The sequence below is a fragment of the Rhinatrema bivittatum genome, chromosome 6 (genome assembly GCF_901001135.1).
Source record: "Rhinatrema bivittatum chromosome 6, aRhiBiv1.1, whole genome shotgun sequence".
NCBI classification, from domain to species: domain Eukaryota; kingdom Metazoa; phylum Chordata; class Amphibia; order Gymnophiona; family Rhinatrematidae; genus Rhinatrema; species Rhinatrema bivittatum.
The window spans coordinates 253955874-253979686 of record NC_042620.1 but is presented as its reverse complement, the minus strand read 5'-3'; the positions used below and the strand labels follow the sequence as shown (position 1 = coordinate 253979686).

At 43.2% G+C, this 23813-nt stretch overlaps 1 protein-coding gene across 3 annotated transcripts in view; it reads right to left on the bottom strand.

The window, feature by feature from the left end:
* Window positions 1-18068, bottom strand: part of LOC115094115 (phosphatidylserine decarboxylase proenzyme, mitochondrial-like) — a 37818-nt gene extending 19750 nt beyond the window's left edge. The window contains exons 1-6 of one of the 3 annotated variants that reach the window (XM_029606835.1): window positions 17585-18068; window positions 5699-5785; window positions 1879-2002; window positions 1108-1338; window positions 535-676; window positions 80-226 (exon numbers count right to left, since the gene is read on the bottom strand). In XM_029606835.1, the coding sequence (XP_029462695.1) occupies window positions 80-226; window positions 535-676; window positions 1108-1338; window positions 1879-2002; window positions 5699-5751 (697 nt within the window). In that variant the 5' untranslated portion in view covers window positions 5752-5785; window positions 17585-18068. Of the gene's footprint in view, window positions 1-79; window positions 227-534; window positions 677-1107; window positions 1339-1878; window positions 2003-5698; window positions 5786-15098; window positions 15153-17584 lie in introns of those variants that run through there. The other 2 variants (XM_029606836.1, XM_029606834.1) reach the window with 2 other exon arrangements.
* Window positions 18069-23813: the final 5745 nt, after the last annotated feature.

Here is a 23813-nt window from a genome sequence, read left to right as displayed (position 1 = left end):
GACTTATAAAGAGAGAGGGCGGAAGGGATCTTGAAAAGTCATTGATGTGATGGTAATTTCATGGCATTATGAGACTTACCAGGAAAATGGCGTCGGTGATGAATATACCAGTCAGTGGGGGAATGGAACCTGTGGTAATCTCCTGGTGCTAGATATATTACACAATGATAAAGGCGGTTCCCCTTGTGCAGTCCCAGCTGCTCCTGAAACACAGCCCTGGAACCAACTATGAGAGAAAGACAGGAAGAGGAGCAATGTCACTTTAGAGTCTGGATAGTGTGTGTGTGCATAGGTCTCCTACCCGAACATCTCAGTCAGTACAGCAAATCAGTCCCACTGCACACACCAATCTATACTCCACCATATACACACATTTGTACCTTAAGTGAATCCAACTCTACACACTAATTTATACCCTGATTCAATCCCACTACATACGCCACTATATATTCTGATTCAGTCTCACCACACATGCCAGTCTGCACTTTGATTCAATCCCAGTGCATGCAGAAACCTGTTCTCAAAGTCTGTCACCTTTAGCTCCACCGTGGTCAGCTCCCCTCCAGTCCTGGGGCCCAAAGAAACTCTCCAGGGAGTACGTAAGACCTTTCACCTGTTCCACCTGACAGTTTTGAACCCGTCCAAAGTGCAGAATTCGACCGTCTGCGGGACTCACCTAAAATACACGCCGAATATGACTAAAGCATGCTTATGACTAACATTATGTTCTTATCTATTCTGTAATTTTCTTCCTTTCTTATACATTTTATATAATATTTTACTAATAGTTATTCCCATTTTACCCAACGAGTTTCTTGTCAAACGCCTTCCGGTGTAATGTTTCTGCTCAATGTACACAGACGTGATATCTTTGATGAATGCCGGTATATAAAAACTGTTAAATAAATAAATATCATGTCACTAGCAAAGTTCTTCCTTCTATAGGAGCTCTGATCAGGACACAAACACCGGGGTGAGAAAGGTCCTCTTCCCAGAGAATGCTTTGCTCTTATTAGGGCAGTTTCTGCCAGCTAGCACCAGGTTACTGCTAAACGGCTTTCTTCTTTAGAAGCTCCCAAGTGGGACATTTTCTGCTCCCTTTCTTACCACTTTATGGGCGGCAATAGGTCGCACTGAGGGCTTGAGCTGGCGTCTGAAGAGCTCCCCCAGGTTGCGGTACTGTTTCAGGTCCTCCTCTGCAGCCTCCTGCATGTTGACTGAGAAAGCCCAGACATAGATGGCCAGGAGAGGCTTGCGCAGCCACAGAGGGAGTATCACAGTGTTTAGAAGGCCCCAGAGTCGTGAGAGAAGGCGGGTAGGGGCCCGGCTGTAGACGGCCTTGAACGGGAGGGGAGAAATCAAAAGATAATTCTTATTCATTATTGCACTTTCAGTGTACTAGATAAGTCAAGAGTTAGCTTGTCTCTGAACCACACAGCTGACAATCTGGGTCTGAGCATAACAAGGCTAAGTGATCTGTTTCCTGTGCCCTGTTTCTCTCTCTCTCTCTCTCCTGGTGTTTTTCTTTTTCTTTCTCTCTTTGTCACAGCGGATCTCCACCAGAACTTTGGGAGGTGCATTAAATCCCTGCCATGGCCTGGAAGGTATGGCGCTGTTCAGAAGATGTGGTAAATTCCTGCCAAGGTTCAAAATATGCAACGAATCCCAGCCACAGCTCAGAATGTTCTTTGAATCTCCACCTTGCCTGAGCAGGTAAAGTCAGTCCCCATCAAGGCTTGGCAAGAGCAGTGAATCCCTTATCTAGGCCCAGAAGCGAAGGTAACAGATCAGAAGACAAGATATAACCCACCCACTGCTCAGAAGGCACAGTAAATCCCTGCCATGGCCTGGAAGGTTCGCTACGTTCCCCTGACTCACCTTGCTGGTTGGCCTGAGGCCAGCGAATGCTAATGGCTTCAGCATTTGCCAAGAACGAAAGCGCAAGGCATGGCGTGGGAATTGGCTAAGGCGCCGCTTGATGGAGAATCGTGGTATTGAAAGCCTGAAACATACACAGATACATTAAGAGGTCTAACCACAGTATCTGAATGCAATCCGCTTTGAGATGCCTGATAAGCGGAATATAAAACAAATAAACAAGACAAAATCCCCACTAAATGTGTCCCTGACCTGACAAGCTACTACAGAGAGAGAAAAAAAGGACCAAAACTATTTGTATAAACCTATCATCTAAACGGCAGTGTTACTTGTGAATCAGACAGTTTGAGCACTTGCTTCCAAATGACCATAATTCATATCTGATGTGGTTAGGGGAAAAATGATCACACAGAGAAATAACCAGTTCTGGGTAAATGCTGGGAGACAGGTACACAATGAGAAGTTTGAAGAGCCATTAGAAATAAGCAATCTGATTTGAATACAGACTTATTGACTCTAAATCTGTTGACATTCGCTACAATGTACCAAATGACTTACTGGCCAGCATTTGGGTGTTCATATTCCATCTCAAACACAACTATCTTTCTAAACCAAATTTTTCTCTTCTTCTAATTCAAGTGAAAAAGGATTTGTTTCATTGGTCATACATTGCAGAATCCCTCAAGGTGAGAATACATCTCATAAAAATAAAGATCGCTCTGAAACCTTTCCGCCTATTCACCATGCTTTCCTGTTCAATTCCTGTTATTTTACCTACCTAAATAGGACCTTATCTCTCTGAAGGAAGAGCCTCGCAGTCTGCTCATCAAGAATTACTAAGGCTCCCGTCCCCTAAAGCAGTGGTCCCCAACCCTGTCCTAGGGGCCCACCAGCCAGTCGGGTTTTCAGGATATCCACAATGAATATGCATGAGAGAAAATTTGCATGCACTGCCTCCATGACTTGCACATTTGCTCTCATGCATATTCATTGTGGATATCCTGAAAACCCGACTGGCTGATGGGCCCCCAGGACAGGGTTGGGGACCACTGCCCTAAAGAAATTCTTTTGGAAGGCACCAGTGATTGTGCATTTCAAGACCAGGTTCCTATTACTTGGAATGTTTTCCCTCTGTCATTTCATTTAGAAAAGAATTATTTGCAATTCAGGAAACTGGTTAAGATCTGGTTATTCAATCAAGTTTTTGACTGTCACTGAAGTTTATTTTTAGTGCATTTATATTTATTGAGCTGGCATATTTTACTGTTATGTTACTGTTTATTTGTTTTACTTTATTTTTTATTATGTATAAATTATCAATATGCTTCATATATTTTATTAGGTAACTGTTCTTATGTATATTATTGTAAACAGTTTTGAAATTTTTTTATTTACAATCATTATAGCTAACATAACTATTACTATATATTTGGAAGGGCAATTGTGTGAGAGTGCCATTTAAGTTTTGTGCTTAACTAAATTAATGAATGGTCTGTCCTTACCCAAATTTAAACATTATTATTGGGCTGACCAGATAAGGACAGATATTTCTTGGTCCTCTCCATCTGTGGAGACAGAGAATCATTGCCCGTTCCCCTATATTTTGGACCATACATTGTTTTTGTTTTTTTTACATAGGATCATTTGGAAGCCCAGTTATATTCACATCTTTTTTTGTTAGGGTTGTAATTGTTATTTGGGATAGAGGCTGCAGGCCATTAAAGATCTTTGTTACCCTTTCCCTTTTATCTCCTATTTGTTTTAACACATTATTCACCTCTGGGTTTGAAAGCCCTTATGGATACTGGAATGTGTAACGTGCTGGACCTTGTTGAGGAGACTTCATGCCTTTCGGTAGAATCACTTCAGACCAACTATAGGTTTACCAGCTCTACCCGTAGTGTCACCAGCACAGCTAGAGCATTTTTTCTCTTTGCACGAAGCTGAGTTCCTCGGATCCCTGAATGGTTTAGAGCAATTAAGGTCAAGTTAGAGGTTTGGTATCCAAACTGTATTCACTGCCAATTTCCGCAGATAAAAACAAAGTGCTTCTAGCAAAGCAAATGGGAATCAGATCTACAGAGCCCAATCTAAAGCACAACGGATTATAATCTGGAAAAATACATAGTTGTAGTACGCATGCTGACACCCCGTATAAAATATTTTATCCATCATCTCTGTTCTGCTTGGTTAAATACAATTTGGCCTGATACATTTGATACACTTAAAGATACTTTTAAACCAAAATTGGTAGAGTTGCAATGAGATCTAGGACCTCTGGAGAATAGTAATAAATCAGACGGCTGTTACTATGAGACAAACACTACAATGTACACATTCATTGATGCTACTTTGGTTTAGCTTTGAGGCTGGAAAAATTGCTCTTGATAAGAAGGCTGGAGGATTATTTCCTCCTCGCTGAGCACGGTGTTTAAATGGAATCATATCTGGCTCCCAAGTACATTCAACTGGTCTGCTAAAGTGTGGCATATATTAGAAATGGATTCCTCGCTTGCCGTTGGATCTGGTCTCATGCCCCCTTTGCTGTGCTCTCCCTTGTTGGATGAAGGCCAATCAAAATATAACTCCTCACTCTCTGGCAGGATCAGGTGATTCTAGTGCTGCTGGTCCCCGGTGTGATGGGGTTTTTTTTTTTGTCTCGCAGCTGAGCCACTCCTCTCTCATGTTACCTCTGAAGGATCTTTAGCTGCACAAGACCTGGTGTAGTATTTTCTTTTGGAGTTCTTGCTCTATGATTCTGGATGACTTAAACTTTTAACTTAATATGAAAAACAAAGGTTGCGACAAAATAAACAGCCTAGAAGTGATAGGAAAGGACACTGTGAGATAAGATAAAAAGTTGTATTCGTTTAAAAAAAAACAAACAAACACAGGCTACAGCAAACAACTAAACGGCTGGACTTTGTGCCCAGTACTTTTATTAGGAAACCATTGTTTGATAAACTGAGATTGTACACCATAACCTGCACGATTTGAAGAAAAAAAAATTCCTGGATAACAATCACTGATGAAATGTGGCCCTATTGGCCCATATAACAAATTGTTTAAAATGCTCAAATATGTATATTTTTCATTAGGAGAAGATTAAAGTAATATGGTTGCCATGTTAGTCCACTTGGGAGAGGACACATCAGTGATTACTTTTATTAATTCTTGGATCCTGTGGGGCTAGAAGTTAGATAACATATGAACCCAACAGATATGAATTATAAACATCAATCAGTCTAATTCACAAGTCACACTGCTGTTTAGATTTTTTTTTTTTTTTTAAGATCGACTCATGATTACATCTCACAAACCACTGTCTGCTCCCAGTATCTGCAGAACACTGGCAGGAGCGCCTGGGTTCCAATCTTCTGTTGAATTTGTGTGACCTTAGGATGAGTCACTTAATCCTCTGGTGGTTCTGTTCCATTCCCCAGCTCTGCCACTGACTGTGTGTGTGATTTGTGATTTCTATATCTCTATCTCCTTAATCAGTCTGTTCTTTGTCTGGACCATTTTATTATGGACTCTTATAGTCTGGACTATTAAGAGATTCCCACTCATCAGATTTCTTGCTGAACCTGTGCGCATGTGTTTTGTTGTAAAACTCCTATAACGATGCAGTTTGTAATCTGTTCTCCTTTATCTTATAAATCCAGAATTTACTGTGAAAAATTACCAACATCAGTCTTCCCTTAACCCATGCTAGTGAATTCACCTGCTCTCTCTCCTTTTTTCCTTTATCCCCCAACTCCCCTCTCTAGCACAGAAGGTTCTGGAAAGCACATGGGGTAGAGCCTCTAAATATACGCACCAGCGTCTGGGCCGTAGGGATGTTGTGACTGGGAGCTTTGCTGCTTTGCACATCTTTTCAGGGAAGGAGGAGGGACACGATCTGAACCTGAGGTGGGGATGGGGGGGAAGAGGAAGAAGTAAAAAAAAAAAAAAAAGAGAAATGAATTAGTGCTGTCAGTAACAATGAATTAATTCATCCAGCAACCATGCTCAAGACTCAACATAGCTCCCATGGCTAAGACACACTCCTAGCAGTTTAGTGTTGTGTAAGGGCATTTCCTTACTAAAAAGTAACTTGCCTTGATACAGGGAACCCTTGGGCTCCTAGCATTTATTATTGTCCCTAGCTCAGGGATAATAATGGATCAGTTCATGTCATTTGCACCCCTACTAAAGATGCATTAATGGAATGAGCCCAAGAGTGAAGACAAGCATCTAGGTTGAGAGAGCTGAAGCTCCCTGGGCCAGGATGGCGCGAGGAGCCTGAAAAAGGATAGCAGAAAGAAACTATCAGAAGCAGGAAAGCTTTCTGAATGTTGCCTCCAGAAGTAGTCTGCAGATTACTGAGAGTTTAAGGAGAAAGGAGCTACTCTGACTAGCTCAATCAGAAAGTTAAGTGCCCACATGGTAGCAGTGATGTGAGGAGTCCTACCTGCAGATCTGCAGGTTCAAAGGAGTAGGAGTAAGGATCTCAAAGTGTTGAGATCTTTGGAAGAGCATTTCAGGAAGCAACAGTAGTGCAAACGTAACTGCATGGGAAGTAAATAGAGGGGTATAGCAAATTCTGATGTTACACAGAGTGCTTTAAGTTTTCCAGGGGAACAAAGTAGATATATCCAGCTGCTCCCGCTCAGTAGTAGGGAAGAAGAAATTAAGAGCCAAAATGGCACTGACTGTCTTTGTTTGAAATGTGAATTATGTGAAGTATGGATGCCAGATGTGCAAAGTGCACTTGTCAGATTATACCTATTGGGTTTCTCCGAGTCAAAGGAATACCTTCGAAGAACTGTTTGTCTGTTGACTGTTTATTCCAAAAGCAGACCTCCCCTAAATTCATATTTGCACCTGTAGGGCCTAGAAGTATAGGTTTCCCCATATGGAGATAAACCCTGGTACCCAAATAATACTCTTCAGAGCCAGGGGCAGTGCTTCCAGTTTCTTATAGCAACTCGGGGATAAATTCTGCAGCAATTCTGTGACACAATTGCATGAATTTGCATACAATTTACATGATTTAATATGTAAAACTATTATTAGAATTGTTTTCCAACCTTTCTGGTGTGTCTGGATATTTTATTTTATTCTGTTTTGTTCTTTTCACCATTTCAGTTTTTGCTTCTTATTTTTTCACTGTCCAATGCTTTTTCTCCACGTTCTTCTTTTTTTGTACTCATCTTCTATCACTACAGCCATTTTCCCTCCTAAAGATGCCTTTTCTCTTGCCTGCCTGCACCCTACTATTCTTTTCTCTTCTTCCCAGATTGTCTTCCTCCCTCTCTATCCTATTTGATCCCTCCTGCAGTTTTCTCTCCCCTCTTTCTTTCATCATGCTTTCTGCCTAACTCTCCAGCCTCTCATCCCTCCCTTATCTGGACCTCTCCCTTTCCCTTCTCTTTCTGCATTCTCTATCTTCCCCATTTTTTCTCATCCTCTTTATCTCCCCTCATCCTGCTACTACTCCTTATCCTCTCTCTCATCCCTTTTTGTTCCCCCCAATTCTTTCTTCACTGGTTTATGCTTTCCCTCCTGCCAAAGCCAATCCTCTCATCTCCCTCACCTGCCAGGTTGATCCTCTGCTCTCTCTCCCCCCCCCCCCCCCCCCCCCACCCATTCTCCCCCAAGTCTGATCTTATGCTCTCTTTTCCTCTTTTTCTCCCAGGCTGATCTTCTCCCCCAATAAGCAGGAGGAGAGCGCTGTGGCACATTATGCTGTGTCTGCCTCCTCCTACCAGCTGATCTAGACTTGCATTTGACCACACAGGACACTCTAGTATCAGGCAGTTCAACGTGCCAGTCAAGCCTGAGCAGTGAGAGGAGACAGACATGGTATGAAAAGCTGCCACTTTCTTCTTCCTCCTCCTGCCAGATCTCCTTGCTTTGGGGATTGGCAGGTAAGGCGTGCATGGTGAGCCCAGCCAGCTGCCACTCCTCATGGTTTCCTGTGATAACATGAGGATTCTCCTGGGACTGGAGAACGCTGCTGCAAGGGCCAGATTTGCAACTCTTACCATGACTGCAGAATTGTGGTAGACCAGGGGTCACACAAAAGGATAAAAGCATTTTCTGATGCAGAAAGTGGTTCAGCCTTGCACATCCCTTGTGTTGACATCCCAATGTTGACATTGCTATTAATAAGTTTCTATCAGTAGAGGAAGTGTAGAGACGCCAGTAAAATTTCAGATTGAGCTTCTCCCAAAAAGGGAGAGGATCTTAAGCGTAGAGCTCTTGATCTTGCATAAGGAGAATGAGAAAAGAGGTAGGAGGCATGCCTGTCTGATTCATAAGAAAGTGCGACATTTTTCTTCAGCACTAAGGAAAAGTGTTGATATTTGGTCTTCCCTATTAAAGGAGCAGAAGATTCTTGCACCTACATATTGGAGGAGAGAATAGCTGTTTAACACTATCCTAGCAAAATTGGATGAATTTATATATTGCCAGTTATTGACATGGATGTCTTTGAACTAAACAAAGTCCAAATGTGGATAAGTGCAAAGTGATGCAATGGGGGAAAAGTAACTCGCACTGTAGTCACTAGATGTTAAGTTCCATATTTCCTCTGCTTCGTGTAGAATCTGTTATTCCAATAAGAAATATATAAGGGCTGCCTTTTATTCTAAGCCGAACTTAACTTGGTGAATCTGCTGAGGGGTGCAAAGATTAGCGTTACCTGTCCTATCTAGTCCATTGTACAAACCTGTCTCTATAGGGCTGGAGCTAGTGTACCGAAGGTACTAGAAGAGAAAAGAAATAGTAAAACTGCTACTAACCTGATCAAGGCACACTTTCAGTGTGCAGCCTGACTCAAAAGCATATAGCACTGCAATCTACTAAGTGATTTGTTTCAATATATTTATATATCTTCCTTGGTGTGCACTTTAGAAGTTTTTGTGCTCTGCTGTTAAATCCTTTTCTCCAATCCTTATCTGCATTGGGGTAGATTTTAAAAAAGAGCGCGATCGCGTACTTTTGTTCGCGCAGCAGGCGCAAACAAAAGTACGCTGGATTTTATAAGATACGCGCATAGCCGCGCGTATCTTATAAAATCCTGGATTGGCGTGCTCAAGGCTGCCGATTTTGGGCAGCCTGCGCGCGCCGAGCCGCACAACCTGCCTCCGTTCCCTCCGAGGCCGCTCCGAAATCGGAGCGGCCTCGGAGGGAACTTTCTTTTGCCCTCCCCTCACCTTCCCCTCCCTTCCCCTACCTAACCCACCCTCCCGGCCCTATCTAAACCCCCCCCCCCCTTACCTTTGTCCCTCGATTTACGCCTGCTAGAAGCAGATGTAAATCTACGCGCGCCAGCGGACTGCTGGCGCACCATCATCTGACCCGGGGGCTAGTCCAGAGGCCTCGACCACGCCCCCGGTCCGGCGCCACGCCCCCGGTCCCGCCCCCGAAACGCCCCCTTAAAAAAAAACCCCGGGACTTACGCGAGTCCCTGCTCGCGTAAATCCGGGCGGATTTACGCGAGCAGAGCATTTAAAATCCGCCCGACTGTTTTTAATATATTTCTCTTTTTTAAAGTGTACTTTTCAAAGGTGTTTTTTTCTGCTGCTGTTTAATTTTTTTCCTCTGCATCTGAATTTAGTAACATGGGCTACATCCTATCTGTATATTTTCACAGTGAACTTGCTTGTTCACCAAAATTCTCCAGCTGATATTTATTAATAGGCATTGCCAACTGAAACATTTCTTTCACATAGCTGGAAAGAGTATTTTTTGCCTTGATGAGACCTTCAGGGACATAGTAGCCAAGTCCCAAATCCAGTCTTGCAGCCCTGGTGCTGCCTTGGATCAGAAAGCTCTCCTGGTTGGAGGAAGTGATCCTGTAGCAAGGACCTGCTCTCCAAGTGATGCATTGAAATCTCGCACTGAGGACAAGTCTCCCAGGGCTATTGCCCAGTAGGGAAGAGTTAGGTCGGCCATCATAGTTGGTGTTTTGATTATTAGAAATGTAGATAGCTGAGTGGCTGGTGGACGTGAGGTGGCTGATCTCACGTGTCACCTAGATAGGGTTATAGACAGTGCTGGAGAGGAGTCAGTTGTCATGGTATATGTGGGCACCAATGACATAGGAAAATGTAGGATGGAGGTTCTGGAAGCCAAATTTAAGATTTTAGGTAGAAAGCTGAAATCCAGAGCCTCCAGGGTGGCATTCTCTAAAATGCTCCCTGTTCCACATGCGGGTCCCCAGAGGCGGGCAGAGCTCCAGAATCTCAATGCATGAATGAGATGGTGAGGAATGGAAAAAGAATTTAGCTTTGTAAGGAACTGGACAACCCTTTGGAGAAGGGGGAGACTGTTCCAAAAGGATGGGCTCCACCTTAACCAGAGTGGAACCAAGCTGCTGGCGCTAACCTTTAAAAAGGAGATAGAGAAGCTTTTAACTACTTGTTTTTATTTTATATTGAATTTTATTGTATTTTATTCTGTTTCTAACTTTTTATGATGATTTTTGCTCATGTAAACCGTAAAGATAGAATCTTGTGTTCTGTGTAATGGTATATAAAAATTGCATAAATAAAAATAAAAATAAATAAATAACTAGAATAAGGGGGAAAGTTGACAGTCACTCAGCAGTGCATGGTTCGGAGGAATGTATCTTTGAAAGATACTAATGAAACAGGAGAGTTATGGCATCCCAACAGAGAGGTTCCAATAAAAGCAAAAGTAGTCCATTTGCCTATAAGTAAAGAATCACTTCAGCTAAAGAATTCCAAATTATCCATATCAACAGTAAAGAAAGTTGTTAATACAAACAAAAAACATACTTTGAAATGTCTGTATGCCAATGCCAGAAGTCTAAGAAGTAAGATAGAAGAGTTAGAGTATATATCAGTGAATGATGAGATAGACATAATTGGCATCTCAGAGACCTGGTGGAAGGAGGATAACCAATGGGACAGTGCTATATCAGTGTATAAATGATATTGCAATGATAGGGAGGATTAACTTGGTGGGGATGTGGCACTTTGCGTCCAGGAAGATATAGAGTCCAACAGGATAAAGATCATACAAGAGACTAAATACTCAGAAGAATCTATATGGGTAGAAATCCCATGTGTGTTGTGTAAGAGTTTAGTGATAGGAGTATTCTACTGGCCATCTGGCCAAAATAATCAGATAGATGATGAAATGCTAAGAGAAATCAGGGAAGCTAACCAATTTGGCAGTGCAGTAATAATGGGAGATTTCTATTACCCCATGGGTAAATGTAACATCAGGACTTGCTAGAGACAAAGTTCTTGGATGGAATAAACAACTGTTTCATGGAACAACTGGTTCAGGAACCAACAAGAGAGGGAGCTATTTTAGATTTAATTCTTAGTGGAATGCAATATTTGGTGAGAGAGGTAACGATAGTGGGGCCACTTGGCAACAGTGATCATAAAATGATCACATTTAAACTAATGACTGGAAGGAGGACAATAAGTTAATCTACAGCTCTAACACTAAACTTTCAAAAGGGAAATGATTAAATGAGGAAAATAGAAAAAAACTGAAAGGTGCAGCTACAAAGGTTAAACTTGTACAATAGGCATGGACATTGTTTAAAAATACAATCTTAGAAGCACAGTCCAGATGTATTGCACGCATTAGAAAAGGTGGAAGGAAGGCAAAATGATTGCCGGCATAGTTAAAAGGTGAGGTGAAAGAGGCTATCTTAGCCAAAAAAAACAGTTTAAAAACTGGAAGAAGAATCCATCTGAAGAAAATAGGAAAAAGGATAAGCATGATCAAGTTAAGTATAAAACATTGATAAGGCAGGCGAAGAGAGAATTTGAAAAGAAGTTGGCTGTAGAGGCAAAAATTCATAATAAAGATTTTTTTAAATATATCCAAAGCAAGAAACCTGTGAGGGAGTCAGCTGGACCATTAGATCAGCGGTTCTGTCGCCAAGCATCGGCAGGTGTGTCGCAGCTCCCGGTGTGCCACTGCCCTGCTTGTCCTTCCTTTATCCCCAGGGGCGGGACTGAAGAGTGGAGAGATCTGTGTGCCACTGCTGGAGGCCAGGCCAGTGGGGCCGAAGAGAGGAGAAACCCTGCGCACCGCTGGAGGCCATGCCGGCGGCGACTGGAGAGATGTTGCGCGCCACCGGAGGTCAGGCCAGCAGCGGCTGATAAGTGGAGGACAGGCTTATTGGGCCAAACAATGAGAAGAGGCTCCATGTGAGCTTGTGTGTATGTTAGAATGGGTGCCTGGGTGCATGAGTGGCAGCATTCTGTGTGTGTGTCTGTCTGTCTGTCTGTCTGTGAGAGACAGAGACTGGTCAGGGAGGTGACTGGTGTGTGTGAGGAAGAGACTGGTTGTGACTGGTTGTGGGCCCCAAGGAAGAGGACAGAGCTTCAGCAGCCACTGCTGCTTCTGGTGTGTGCTATTGGCCTGCAAGGGAAAGGAGTAGGAGAGTTGCTGGAGAGGGTAAGTAAAGGCGACTTTTTAAGTTTATTTTTCTTGATTGACTGCCATTTTAATTATTGGGTATTATGTGATGTGTCTGCTGTTTTGAAATATTTTATTGATATTTGGACAATTTTTAATATTTTTTATGAGTTTTTAATTGTTGGATGTTATTCTGTTCAGCAGCTGTTTTGTAACATTTATTAGTATAGCTTTACAATTATTTCTAACTATAGCAGCTTGGCTTGCTCTGTTTTCCTAATAGGAGGTGTATTAGTGTTTAGGGCCTGGTTAAATATTTGTAGTGGTAAATTACTGTCTTTTCATAAGGAGGAGTATTGTGCCTGCCAGTAAAGAGAGTTTGGTTTGCTTTTACTGAGATGTCATCAGAACCAGAATATCTTTTTTTGTATGGTGAGTTGTATGGTTAATGCCCTAGTTCTGCTCTGCACCCATTTTTGGGGGTCGAGGGGGGTTCCTGAGGATGCAGAATGTATATTTACATTTTGCCCCGTGACGGTCACATGTTCAGTGTGTCACGCATGTGAGAACCATCAGTCAGGTGTGTCCCGGCCGAAAAAAGGTTGAGAACCACTGCATTAGATGACCGAGGGGGTTAAAGGGACTCTTAGGGAAGATAAGGCCATTGCAGAAAGACTAAATTAATTCTTTGCTTCTGTGTTTACTAATGAGGATGTTGGGAAGATACCAGTTCTGGAGATGGTTTTCAAGGGAGATGAGTCAGATGAACTGAACTAAATCACTGTGAGCCTGGGAGATGTAGTAGGCCAGATTGACAAACTAAAAAGTAGCAAATCACCTGGACCAGATGGTATATACCCCAGGGTTCTGAAGGAACTCAAAAATGAAATTTCAGATCTATTATTTAAAATTTGTAACCTATCATTAAAATCATCCATTGTACCTGAAGACTGGAGGGTGGCCAATGTAACCCCAATATTTAAAAAGGGTTCCAGGGGCGATTCAGGAAACTATAGACCAGTGAGCCTGATTTCAGAGTCAGGAAAAATAGTGGAAATTATTCTAAAGATCAAAATCACAGAGGCCGCACTTAGAGTACTAAGTGCAGTTCTGGTTGCCGCATCTCATTATAGATATAGTTGCATTGGAAAAGGTACAGGGAAGGGCAAACAAAATGATAAAGGAGATGGAACGGCTCCCCTACGAAGAAAAGGCTAAAGAGGTGAACCTGAAAAATCGTGAAAACTGCTATAAAGAATAAAATCACAGAACATTTAGATAGACATGGTTTGATGGGACACAGCCAGCATGGATTTATCCAAGGGAAGTCTTGCCTCCAAATCTCCTACACTTTTTGAAAGGGGTTAATAAACATGTGGATATAGGTGAACCGGTAGATGTGGTGTATTTGGATTTTCAGATGGCATCTGACAAAGTCCCGCGTGAGAGGCTTCTAAAAAAACTAAAAAGTCATAGGATAGGAGGCGATGTCCTTTTGTGGATTGCAAGCTGGTTAAAAGAAAGGAAACATAGAGTAGGATTAAATGGACTGTTTTCACAGTGGAAAAAGATAAACAGTGGAGTGCATAAGGGATCTGTACTTGGACCAGTGCTTTTTAATATATTTATAAATGATCTGGAAAGTGAGTGATGTGATCAAATTTGCAGATGATACAAAATTATGCAGAGTACTTAAATCTCAAGCGGATTGTGATGAATTGCAGGAGGATCTTGCAAGACTGGAAGATTGGGCTTCCAAATTGGCAGATGAAATTTAATGTGGATAAGTGCAAGGTGATGCATATAGGAAAAAAATAACCCTTGCTATAGTTACACAATGTTAGGTTCTATCTTAGGAGTTACTACCCAGGAAAGAGATTTTGGTGTCATAGTGGATAATACATTGAAATTGTCAGCACAGTGTGCTGTGGCAATCAAAAAAGTAAACAGAATGTTAGGAATTATTAAGAAGGGAATTGTAAATAAAGCAATGGATGTCATAATGTCTCTATATCGCTCCATGGTGAGACCACATCTTGAATACTGGGTGCAATTCTGGTCGCTGTATCTCAAAAAAGATATAGTTGCACTGGAGAAAGTGCAGAAAAGGGCAACCAAAACGAAAGTGGCATGGAACAGCTGCCCTATGAGGAAAGCCTAAAGAAGTTAGGGCTGTTCAGTTTGGAGAAGAGATGACTGAGGGCGGATATGATAGAGGTCTACAAAATCATGAAAGGACTTGAACAAGTTAATGTAAATCAGGTATTTACTCTCTCGGATAATAAGAGGACTAGGGGGCACTCCATGAAGTTAGCAAGTAACATTTAAAGCAAATCAAAGAAAATTCTTTTTCACTCAGCACATAGTTAAGTTCTGGAATTCATTGCCAGAGGATGGCAATTAGTGTAATTGGGTTTAAAAAAAAGGTTTGGATAAGTTCCTAGATCAAAAATCCATAAACTGCTATTAATTAATTATACTCACGAATGGACTCTGACTCTCCCAGGTTAAAGCACCATTAAGCTTTAACCCGGGCATCACTTCATATTTATTTCCTGCCTTATCTTCTTTCCAGCTTGTTGTAAGCTTCCAAGTTCTCTTCCCTGTTGATTGTAACTTTGACTCATTCCTACTTACTGTTTATCTTTCGTTTACTTGAATAGTTACCCCAGTTTTTTATTCTTGTTAATTGTAAACCGATCCGATATGGTTATTTACTATGAAGGTCGGTATATAAAACTGTTAAATAAATAAATAAATAAATAAATAAATAAATAATAAGCAATAATAGCTTGAGATTTATTTAATGTTTGGGTACTTGCCAGGTACTTATGACTTGGATTGGTCACTGTTGGAGACAGGATACTGAGCTTGATGGACTCTTGGTCTGACCCTTATGGCATATCTTATGTTCTTAGGTTGGGTCTGTTCAGCTTGAAGAAGAGACGTCTGAGGGGGGATATGATAAGAGGTCTAGAAAATCATGAGCTCAGTAGAATGGGTACATGTAAATAGGTTATTTACTCTTTAAAAAAAAAATACAAAGACTAGAGGGCACTCCATGAAGTTAGTATGTAGCTCATTCAAAACAAATTGGAGAAAATTCTTTTTCACTCAATATACAATTAAGTCCTGGATTTCATTACCAAAGGATGTGATTAAAACAGTTAGTGTAGTTGGGTTTAAAAAAGGTTTGAACTAATTCCTGGTGCAGAAGAAAATATTAGCCAAGCAGACTTAAATAGCTACTACTTATCACTGAGTGATAGCAGCATGGGATCTATTTACTGTTTGGGATCTTGCCAAGTACTTGTGATCTGGATTGACCACTATTAGAAACAGGAGGCTGGGCTTGATGTACCCTTGGTCTGACCCAGTATGGCAAGTTCTTATGTTCCTTGATTTATCAAGCTCCGTGCAGGATCTATAAATATTAAGCGGCTGGGAAATATTCAAATTCTTGCTACTCCAGGAATAGTATCTGTGTGAGAAGGGAGGGTAAACCCACGTGCATTCCAGTGGTTCGAGGGAGGCCACAACATTACTAGAAGTGACAGTTTGGTCTGAAAGTAAATAGAGCAGCTTGAAGAGGAGGAACGACTTTTCTACACAAGCAGTATCTCCAATTTCTTATCTGAAATTTGCCCTCTAGCACCAAATTGCACAAAAGATGTCAACTCTGTTGTACATCTTTTCTGATAATTGCCTCAAGCAAAAGAAGATTTTTGGGAACAACTGTTCAGTGTGTTGTGGGGTTTTTTTGTCACATGGTCATGGCATGAATTTGTTTCCCCTCCCCTCCCTCTTTAAAACACACACACCCACACCCTAACATCCTCGTGCTGGTCTCTTGTGAAAAAAAAAATAGCAAGCCTGGGCTACAGTCGCAAACAAGTTCCAAGTTGTCAGCAGCAGGCTGAGCTAGTCCTAGTTTTACACTCAATGCATTTATGGAGCTTGAAAAAAAACAAGAGCTCTTCCGCCCTTTCCAACTCCATCCCCCACCCTGCCCTCCTCCCGCAGGCACGATGCTCCCTATCAACCAAATATATCAGAAAAACAGTGGAAAAACCCAGGAGGCAGTGACTAGTGGAGACAAAGGTTATCTCAATCAGTGTCCTGTCTCCGAAGGACACTGTGACCAGGGCAAAGCAACACCAACCAGGAGGGACATGCAGACCTCCTCTTTCCCTTCCACACTTCATTCACTCTCTCTCTCTCTCTCTCTCTCTCTCAATCCAATGAATTATGGGGGAGAGTGATTCATCACTAAAGGAATCTTGCCTGCAAGGACCTTCCCTCCTCTTATCCCAACCCAGCCCAGCCCCTCTAATTCCCGACAAAATCACACCCTTCTCTAGAACACCTTACCTCCAGCCATACAAGAAGCTCTACACTGGCCTTAGTTGAAACCCGTTATTTCAGATTTGCCTTTGTTAATATCTAAATACTCTGTCTGACCAACTCTTTCCTCGTTATTCTTTTGCTTCTGTACCATTGTTATTGTTTGTGAGCTGCCATGGCAGAACACCCTCTAAAAATAAATTAAAAAAAAATGAAAGATAACAGTCCAGCACAGCTTCTGTCACCTCCTATTCACATTGCATCTCATTCCCCTCTTAAGCCCAGCACAGACCCCCATCACCGAAAAACACATCTCTCACACTCCTCAACCCAACACATCCCAGTACATCTATTCTCGCCCCATCCTTATCCCAGCACAACCATTCTTGTCGCTACACACCCCTGCTTATACCAACACATTTCCTCATACCTCAACACACACTCATACCCCCTGTCTTAGTCCAATAAATCACTTTTCTCCCAATATGCAATGCATGTCTCAGCCCAGTGCACCCTTCTGACTGTACCACACTCTCCATCACCTCAAATGTAGCCTCTCTCAACTCAAAACACTCCTCCTTGCTCCACTATTCGCCCTTTCCTCCGAGCCTGGCACACACTGCTGTCACCCGAACACAAATGCCCTCTCTTTATGACACCCCAGCAAGCCTCTTTCACCTACCACCTGAAACTACACCTCAAACAACACATCCCCTCATGCCAGAGCATACCAGATACCACCTTAGCACACTGCCCACTCACGGTCACTCTCTTTATCACCCGGCACTCACACCCCTCATCCCAGCACATGCACCCCTCACCTCGGGGCAACTTTCTGCCACCCCGGCGCACCTCCCTCTCATCTTATCTCAGACTCAGTCGCTCTCTTTAGCTCATCCCCATTCATTTCCACGCACACTTTTAGCTTAGATTTCTGTGCCACGCGTAGGGCGTTCTCTCTTACCTAAGTGATGGGAGGAGGAGGAGTGGTGGTGGTGGTGGTGGTGGTGATGCTGGGGAGAGGAGAGATGCACTGTCACCAAGAAGGGTATCGAGCCCCCTGCCTTCAGATCCTACTCCGACGACTTCTACGGGAGTCTCTCTCTCAGTCCCTGTTCTACCGTCTCGACCTCACAGACGGTGTCTTGTCTTGTTCTCGCCAGTTGCGTGCTTCCGTATTTCTAATCTCCCCCTCGCTAGATTTTTATTTTTCTTCTTTTCTCTTTTTCTGTGTGTCTCTTCTTACCTTTGTGTATTTCTCTCGGTTTCCTTTCTCTCCTCTCTGCGGACTCTATTTTTCCCCTGGCTTTATTTGCCCTTCTCCCCCCCTGCCTCTTTCTGTTGTATCCTGCTCCCCCAGCACGGGCTTGCTCCTTGATCCTGGCTCAGAAGCAAATCAGCTGCCGGGAAACTCCGCGCTCACGGCTGGGGCAAGCGAGGCGGAGCTGCGAGCCTGAAGCCGATCGACCCATTACGCTCATCCGGTCCTCGAGAGAGCTGGGGACTCCTAGCCAATCCCCTTCGCAGGCCAGCCCCATCATCAGAGGCCTGACGAGACGGGAAGGAGCAGTCAAAGTCCGGGACAGCACCTTCCGCAGGCGCGGGGATTACATCATCCGCGCGTTCTGTAGGATTTTTTAGGCAGAGGACAGACAGACAGACAGGAATCCGGGGAATCTGCTAGTAGGGAACAAATGTAATCACACTGCACCACTAAAGAACAGTCCCAAATCTTTCCATCCCTTCCTTCTGTTTCCCTGGATGATGCTGCAGTTAGAGCAGCTGCAGAACTAATGCACTGACTTGAGAAGAGGGGTTACATGCTTGCAACCGCATTGGAGGAAGATGCCTCACACACACACATATGTGTGTATATATATGCAGGCATATACAATATATACATATATATATGACTTATCTTCCTCCAGTGCTGTTACAGCCACGTAACCCCTTTTCTTAAGTCACTACATGGGCTCCCCATCTGCTTCTGTATACAATTTAAAATTTCTTTTACTCACCTACAAGTGCTTTTACTCTGTAGTTCCTCATTAAGCCTGATACTTTGGAAGGACATTGGATTTTACGGTCTGGGAAAACAAATAAGCATGGGGGTAACTTGCTGATGCGGCTGTTTCTACCCTTAACCAATAAGCCTGATTCTTTGGATGCAACTCCAACATTGCTCTCTGCTTCAACGGCAAGAGGTAACAGGGAACTGAACTCAGACAGCAACCAACAAGGGCCCTGACATAGACGGTTTGGGAAAGCAAGTATAAGGGGGTGACTTGTATGGCACAGCAGATACTACCATAAGCTTGCTGGGCAGGCTGGATGGACCATTTGGTCCTTTTCTGCTGTCATTTGACTTATCTCCCTGTCCACCCCTCCTGGCAAGCAGGCCGATATTATAGCGATATTAAGTCGGAGGCACCAAAAATAAAAATACAAAAAAAAAATATCTGCCCACCAGTCAGCAGGTTCAAAAACAGACCCGTGTCTGTCAGCGGATTCGAAAACCAACGCCAGAAAAATTAAGCATCAGTTGTCAGACCCACTGACAGCCGCCGTGTCCCTAGCGCCTCCTTATTAGCGTGCGGCCTAATTTGAATACAAAATCACGCGCCCAGGACAGGTGCCTAGGCGTGTGTCAGGAGAGTGGTTGCTCGACTCGGAGCGCCCCCACTCTCCCGCACCTCTTATTGCATCGGCCTGAAGTAGCTTTTATCTGTGGCCTTCTCTTCCAGCACCCAGTCCCACCTCTGTTGTGCTGTCCACCTTGCGGCAGCATAGCCTGGAATTGCCTTCCTGAGTAGTGCACTATGTTTCCTCTCTGGCGGGAGTTGAATCCTGCTTAAAAGAATACAGTTTTTTAGTTTATTTTTAAAGCTAAACCCTGGTTCTTTCTGATCATGGCCTAGTTGCTTTTAACGATGCAATAAACACATTTACTGAAACCTCTCATTTTTTTCTGTGCCTCTTGACTGGACTGTAAACTCCATAGAGAAGGCACTTTCTCTTCCGTAAATCTGTATAGTGTTGCATAAGCTTAGTAGTGCTATAGAAATTATTAGTAGTCATAATATCAGGCTGCAGGGAACTAAAGAGCATCCCTAGACATGTATCCCTTCTATTACACAAAATCATGCCAGGAAATATGGAACATTTTTATGCTTTCTACCTCCCTTTATCAGACTGCAGATAAAAAAGCATATCATCCCCAGGCACTTCGATTCCTTCTGACTCACTGTATTCTGATTTAAGGAACAACAGCTATTCCCAGGTGTTTCAGTCCCTGCTAATTCACTGTGGGGTGATTCACGCCTGCAGTTTTCAGCCTCCCAGAGCCAGTGCAAGAGAGTACCAAGCATGCTAAGTGAACCTTCAGCCTTGTGCCTCCCCTACCCCAGTTAACTTTCAGGTTCTAGGCCAGGGGTGGCAAATTTTTCTGCGCTGGGGCTTATTACATGTTTTTGTCCATCATGGGGGCGGAAGGCATGGTGAGGGTGGGGCAGGGAGTGGGAATGGGGACAAAGCTCCCACAGAGTTCCTTGACCTTGAGAGACAAAATTAAAAATAAACAAGTTACTCAATTATTTTTTTTTAAAAGCCATCTTTCTTTATTTACAACTGAAAGATACATAGCTACACTTTATTTCCCTACTGAAAGATGCCCTCTTTAGTTCTTTGTTTAAATGTGAACAATGAAGCTGGTCACCCCTCTTCAGTATGGCATCAAAGTCTGCTGTCAGGTTGGTTGAAATACGCAACACTGAGCTGAGATGCTGGTCTGTCAACTGGGATCTGTAGCCAGATTTGTTGCATTTCATAAGTGAAAATGTAGGTAGAACCAAACAAAACTAAGATTTTCTGGGCCTCCTTACAGATATGTGTGAACTTATCTTCCTTCACGCTTGCATAGAGTTTATCCAGCTTTTCTGTACTTTACTTTCAGGGTGGAGTCGCTCTGGAGATCGATGAGCTCCCGCTGCAATTCTTTCAGGGCTTTTTCATATTCAAATGACAGTGGGCATGACACCAGTCTTCTCAAAGTCCAAGAAGTGCGACGGGAAAACTCCCTGTGCAAATCACTCACAATTTTTGCTGTACCTGGCCGACTGCTCTGACAACACTTCTAACCCGGTTCTTATGGCCTGGATTGGCCACTGTTGGAAACAGGATGCTGGGCTTGATGGACCCTTGGTCTGACCCAGTATGGCAGGTTCTTATGTTCTTAAGCCTTGGAGTGTTGGGAAGTGTGCGAAGATGTTACTCTTCAGTTGTTTTGAAAAAAGCAGTAGCTTGATTTTGGAAGCTTTAACACTAGAAAACAATTCATGCACAAACACATTCTTGCCCTGAAGTTTCAAATTAAGATCATTTAAATGTGCCATGATATCCACACCAAAGGCAAGGTGGCATATGCAGTTTAGATCCTTTCATTCTGGGAAAGTTTTTTCCTTTCCGCTTCATTTCCAAGAAGCGGCTAATTTCATTTCGAAGCTCCCACACTGCAACACTGCAACACTTTTCCTAAGCTTAGCCAGCGGACCTTGCTCTGGTAAAGCAAACCCTGATGTCTAGCATCTGTGTCTTCAAGGAGGGAGATGCGCGGACCATGACTGAATCCCTTGGACCTAATGCAGTTCACTATTTGCATTACTGTGCGTGCGACATGCTCCATGCCCAGGACATGCATGCAGAGTGCCTCCTGCTATAGAATACAGGGTAGAAAAACCAGTTGTTGTGCTGGACCCCCTTCTTTTACTTTTGCCTCGATTCTTCTGAGAAGTCCAACCTTTTCCCCAGTTAAATTTGGCAGTCCCTTTGTGGTGGCGTTTACCTTTTTACTCCAGGGGAGCTTCAAACTTCGAAGACAGCTAGAGGCTGCTTCGTGCAAATCCACTCCTCTTGCCGAACCTTTTCACCGAGTCCAATTTTAGAAATTCTTCTGTGATTTTAATTTTGCTGTTAATTCCTCTACCAAAAATCAAGAGCTGCGCCGTGTCCTTGATTCAATGCTGTCCTCGAGAGCCAGTGAAAAATGTGTGTGAAGGAATCTGCTTTCCTATTCAATTCAGAGGCCATTGTAATTGCATGTCTTGAGGTGGGTTTTAGGAACACAAGAAGTGCCATTCTGGGTCAGACCGAGGCCCATCGAGCCCAGCATCCTGACCCCCACAGTGGCCAGTCACGAATACCCGGGTCACTCCCAGGAATAAGCCTTTGTTTCCCCGCGTCTACCTGACTAATAACTGTTTATGAATTAACAGTATGCTCAGTTGCACGAGATGGTAACAGGAGGGGGAAAAAAAGAGGTAATATTACGTGTGGACAGGTCACCAGCGAGACCCCCACTTGACTACTGTGCTCAGTTTCAGAGGCTGGAATTTTGTAAGGATACGGGGGGTCAGGTCTGAGAGGATCCATGGGGCCTGCAAGCCGGTGTTCCCCACAGCACTTCCCTTTGAATATCCCTTGGCAGTCCCCGAGGTAGAGATCCTTCACTCTGCCTACCTTGCAAGTGGAAAGTAGACAGGGTGAGGAAGAAATGAGGATTTCAAAATGAAATGCCTACATCTAGAGTAATTCACCCAGCCTCTCTCCTAACCCTGCCCCTTTTCCTCACATGGGGGGGCGGGGGAGGAGAGGTAAGCAATTTTTAAAGAGGTTTGTTTTTTTTCTGTGAATAAACTTCTATTTACTTGCAGAAATTCCTTTGAAAATGTGCCCTCTGAGAGGCTAGGGGCAGTTTGGAGAAGGGCTACTAAAATGATGGCGGTCTAGAACCTAAACCCTACACAGAGAGGCGTAAGATACTCCAAGTGTACTCACAAGCAGAAAGAAGGAATGATAGAAAATTACAGTATTTGACAAATTTCAGTAAAGGACACAAAGGTAACAATATCTGTAGAAAAAAGAAATTCAGTCTTAAAGGGACATAATATAAGATTGCAGGTAGGAACATTCAGTGGAAACTTGAAAAAAAAAAAAAAAAAAGACTTCTTTACTGAGGGTGGTTGATGCCTGGAATAACCTGCTAGCAGACATGGTAGCATACAGAAACCCCTAGATTTCATGGCAGACACGTTTCCTACTTCCTGACTGCCATAACTTCCACCACCAAAGGGCCAATCCAACTGGATTCTTACTAACTCGGTACCAGGCGCTCGCCTTATCATATCATCATTTGAACTCTTGTACTCATCTCTATATTACCTGCTAATGTACTACTGCTGCCTAGATGAGTAGACGACTGAACTCATGTCTCTAACCAGATCTGCATATGTGCTCTACCTCCTTGTTTTGATTCCAATCTATGACAAAACTTTAATTGCAATCATTTTAATTTTGACCATAATCCCCCTTGAAACTAATTTAGGAAAAGGCAGAATAGCAATTTTTTTTATAAATAAATGAGCAAGCAAGTTTAAGAACATAAGAAGTGCCATGCTGGGTCGGACTATGGTCTAACAAGCCCTGCATTCTGTCCCAAACATGGCCAGTCCAGGTCATAAATACCCGGCAGTTCCCGAGGATAAGCACAGACTTTCCCAAATCTATCTGGCTAATAACCGATTATGGACTTTCCCTTTAGGAACTTGTCCAATCCTCTTTTGAACCCTACTATGGGCTGGATTTTCTATTGGCGCACGGCTTTCTGAATCCCGCGGTAACGGACGGTGGGCCTGCGAAAGCCGGCAGCGATCGTACCACCGCGGTGTTAGCGCTGCCGGCTTTCGCACCCAATAGTGCCACCCCTATCAAGTCCCTTTTCGCGTGCGATAAAGATAGAAAATGACCCCCTATGTTCGTTACCTTGGCTACATCCATAGCAACAGATTCCATAGCTTGATTGTGCACTGACAGGCCAATGCAATAAAATGCGCACCATAAACTGGTGCCCAATACGAGTGCCCATTTTCCTAACGTGTGTGTCACCACATCCCCTGTTACTGATCTTTTAATTTAGTAGCAAGTTTTTCAGTTTAACACCTTTTCTTCACTTGTTAAGTTGTGCCCATAACTGGGATGCTTTGTCGTGAAATAAGCGATTCAAATTGTACCCTTCCAAAATTGAGATATGCCCCTGACAGACCGAGCATATGGGCTTTGCGTGCATACTTCTTAAAAAATATTTTGCTTTCCATTCTGGATTATAACCCAACATTCACTATCTACTTTTCTTTTTTTTT